This window comes from Parambassis ranga, chromosome 8 (genome assembly GCF_900634625.1).
Source record: "Parambassis ranga chromosome 8, fParRan2.1, whole genome shotgun sequence".
In the NCBI taxonomy this organism is placed as follows: Eukaryota; Metazoa; Chordata; class Actinopteri; family Ambassidae; genus Parambassis; species Parambassis ranga.
In genome coordinates, this window is record NC_041029.1 from 5641576 (window position 1) to 5645795 (window position 4220).

At 44.0% G+C, this 4220-nt stretch overlaps 1 protein-coding gene across 1 annotated transcript; it reads right to left on the minus strand.

The window, feature by feature from the left end:
- Positions 1 to 754: 754 nt before the first annotated feature.
- On the minus strand, positions 755 to 1635 carry LOC114439924 (FERM domain-containing protein 6-like). The gene is made up of 3 exons (XM_028412123.1): positions 1509 to 1635; positions 1195 to 1422; positions 755 to 799 (listed from the first exon to the last, which is right to left on the minus strand). Exons 1-3 carry the CDS (start codon positions 1633 to 1635, stop codon positions 765 to 767), a joined length of 390 nt encoding a protein of 129 aa, XP_028267924.1. The 3' UTR covers positions 755 to 764.
- Between the last annotated feature and the right edge of the window lie 2585 nt (positions 1636 to 4220).

A 4220-nucleotide genomic window follows, 5' to 3' on the forward strand; every position in this document is an offset into this window, starting at 1 on the left:
ACGTCTCTCCTCATCTGCCTTCACTGCCTTCTTCAACTCAACTGTCTCTAACACTAATAATCTAATAATCGCCTCCTTTCTCTCGCTCTCTAGTCTAACTTTATTCTCCGCTGTTGCAATCACACTGGTTAGCGACTGTCCCCGTGACCGTGGGAATAAAACGCTCTATGAAAAGATTTATTCTCATGAATTTATCAGAGTTATCAGAAAAGGGTCCAGACAGAATCATCATTCCGTCTGGTTTCGGACCTCCATTTTGGTGATGTACAGAATCCACATTAGAGTTCTGTACAGGCTGTGTTAGTCAGAATAATCAGCAGTGTATGGTGTGCATGACTGAGGTGTGTGCATGCAGGACCCAAACAAACCAGGACCCTGAGACTTGGAGGAGGAAGAGTCTAGGTCCCAGCTAAACATAGGCCTAACAGCTACAGTAGTGTTGGAAAGCTTGTAAAGCTGTCTGTGTTTCTGCAGAAATATACAGTTTTGAAATAAATGGCCTCATCCATGGACCGGTCCAGGTCCAGGTCCAGGTCCAGCAGAGTGTGCAGTGTGCTGCTGCTTTGTTCTTGAACACATGCAGATGTGTGAATAATGTGAGTGTGAGCTGTGACATGGAGAAGAGTCTTGGACAGTTAGAGACGTCCTCTTACCTCTGAGCTGTGGTCCGGCTCTCATGGTCCCCACACAGAGTCCTCTTAGAGGGAGGGACTCCCTCCTCTCTGTCCTCACACTGACTCATAGCACTCATAGCTCATCCACCTTCATGTGTGGAGCTGCTGGTTCTGCTGCAGTCTGTCTGACAGGAAATGAACAATGAACAGAAACCACGCCTTAAACACAGCACACCTGACACAACACTGACATGAAGGGGTTAACAGTGGATAGAACAGGTCTGAGTGCAGAGTCACCCAGCTGTCAGACCGGTTCAGTCGTCCTTTATATAGAAGCCCTTTATGCCTCTGGCTGTAAATCAGTCCACAGACACTCCCTCCTCAGCTCTTGTCAACAGCACCTCACCATCACAGAGAAAAACAACTGTTTGCTTTTGATGCAGGAAATTTCCAAACAGAGAGAAATCTGCATCTTGCTCACCTGTTTCATCTCCATGGTGACAGCTGATCCAAAAGAAGAGAGTAGATAAAATGACATCTTCAATAAAACAGTCACACATGAAAAGCTTTGTGGACTAACCTGCCCAGTAAGAAGAAGGGAACAGTGCAGGTCCATCAACAGACACACCGTGGAGAAGCTTGTGAATTCTGACCAGATATAGAGTCTTCATCCTCCCCATCCTCTTCCTCTTTGGACCAGGCTGCTTCAACACTGCAGTCAGACATGGAGGATGTGAAGTTGCTGCAGCTGAGTCTTTGTCTGAGGAGTGTTGTGTCACAGATGTAGCCTCTTTGTGGAGCTGACTGGCTGAGGAGAGATTTAGGAGACTTTACATTTGGAGTTTGACGATATGAAGGAGGAAATATGAAGAGAGTGGAGGTAAGATGGCTGACCCTGCATGTCTTCTAGCTGTTGGATGTATCTGGCTGCCTCTCTACTGTTGATGTGGAAGCGGTGACTGTCACTCAGGTGTCTTAGGACATGTTTAGAGTGGAAGGCTGAATGAGTGTAGTACACCATCGTAGGGAGGCACAGAGAGCCCACTGCAGGTAGGCTGGCAGCTTTCACCAAGCTAAGTGCTAACGTCATAGGCGTCGCTACCATTATATCAGAGGGGGACATGCCCCCCCCCCACATTTTAAAACGGCCCGTTTGGACCCCCCCACATTTAGTGAGTAGGAAACTCCACCTAACGCTGTTTCGATTGCTCGTGAAAAACTCCGTTCCACTTGGTTCATAAGAGAATAACCTCACCGCTGAAATCCACTCCATTACCACAGCGCTGCAATACCGTTACTATAGTAACAGACCTAACAAAGCCAGTGGTCTCTTCGAGCGAGCGTAAAACACCGTAAAGAGAACCGTCGGTGCTGGTCGAAGCTGGAGGAGGTGACGTCAGTGTCATCCCACAAAGTCCAGCTCATGCTGAAGCCTGACTGTTTGTCACATGGCCCCAGGAGACGTTAGGTTGATGTTAAATCAACTTAGAAAAGTTGGGAGGAAGCTGCTGTTTACTGTCAGTTACAGTAGACGGTCTTATTTGTCTGATGACATGTTGTTGCCTTTTCTGCTCCCTCCCCACACACAATGGACATGAGGAGATTCTAACAAAGACACGGAGAGTTAGAGTTGTTTTCAGCATTAACCCATATTGTTATGAGGCCAGGTTAGCTCCTGTTAGCCTGCTAGCTTCAGCCTCGCCGAGCCAGTGCACACAGCCACCTGCTCCTATTCTTATCAGCAAGAATAAAACACATGTGATGGACGTCAGGACACAGTGGAGCATTATATGAACAGGGAAACACTGATGTAGCAGATGAGTGCATCATTATAAACACATCCACAAGGTTTGTTGTGAATTAAGTAGTTTTATAAGCAAATAAAAATAAAGACATGCATCTTTTTGTAAGTTAGTATTTTTAGTGTTTCAGTATTATCTGCATTAAGCAGTTTGGTTCATTTTTCTATGGGATTTGCCAGTTTTTTGTCTCTGTAAATGAGAGAAGGCCTCAGATATGGAGGCTGTTAGTGTAGTAGCACCAGTATGTTTGACAAAACTGTTGTTTCACTTGGAATTAGTTTCTGTTTGTCACCGAGTTTTTGTTGAATCTGTCTCTGAAATAGTCATGAAGTGTTTACTTCTGTAGGTAAAATAGTTTAACAACCTGCTAAAATCCACAGGAAAACGCAACTACTTCATATTATTATATTATATTTCATAATATACTGATGTACTTTTTTTCACCACCCACCCACAGAAGGTGTCCCCCCCACATTTTTAGTGCTTCCTACGCCACTGAGTGTAAGCATATTGTAAATGTAATATATTAATGTATAATGTATTACACTGAATGTATTAAATGCTGTAAGATCTGATGTGGACCAGAAAAAAAAAATAATTAAAGCGTGAATTCCTTTAGACTTTTTTATTGACTGATACTTTGGAAAACATTGCACACATCCTCCTGTCTAAGATAAGGTACTGTAGCCCTGCTTTATTCTTCAGAAACTACACGTTGATGATTCTGATTCTTTCTTACAGCAACCAGCACTGATTTTTAATTAGAAGAGACGAAACGTGCGAGAGCCCTATTGAAATGCAAGCGTTTATTATTATACGTCATTCTTCTTTCGGCCACAGTATCGCGAATTTAACCCCCTGAACGTCTTTAAAAAACTCACCAAATTTGGCAGAAAATTGTCCCCCAACGAAAATCGCGATTTGACACTGTCGCCATTGGTGGGTGGGCCACATGGCTCTGCAGCGCCCCCTAAAGTGTGATAATATTCACCGCAACTGCTACAGACTTGACACTCGGTACACTGATGTATCGCCTCATGACAAGAAAAAAAAAGCCTCTTGGACGAAAATTCCACGACGTACAGGAAGTCCGCCATTTTGAAAAAAAAACACGCCATCTTCCATTTTGCACTCCCCGAACTTCTCCTAGGGGAATTGCTTGATAGGGCTGAAAATCGGTGCACTTCAGTCAGCATAACCACATTACCAACCAGGTAGGAGGGGGTACCACAATCACCTTGTACTGTCCGGATGTTTACACATACACATGTGTAAAGCCCTCCTCACTGGTGGTGTTCACAATACTAGGAAAATATGAGGAAACAGATGCCTCAGTCCCTGAATCGAGGATTTGCACCATGAATGAGGGTGGTTGGGGGGCAGTGAAATAAATGCTGACCAAAAAAAGAGCGAACATTCTCATATGAGCATTAAAGTATGGAGTATTTTTAGTATATTTTAATTTTTATTTTTAGTATTTTACCCACCCTATTGCATAAAACATAACACCCACATGTCCTCATGGGTCTGACCACCAGTTCAGTGTCAGACCTTCATGGAAAACTTAGAGGTCTAGTGCAGGCAGCATAGCCACAAAAACTACTAGGTGGAAAGGGAGATTCACTCAACCATCCAGAAGTTTAAAGGTCGTACACACGTGTACACGTAAATGCACACACCAACACACCCTCCTCACTGATGGTGCAAATCAATATTGCAGCAAACCACAAGGTGAGAATCTTTGTCTTGCAGAAGTGAGTAGGTCTGTGTTTTAGACCTCACACTCTGCAGTGTTGATTTAACA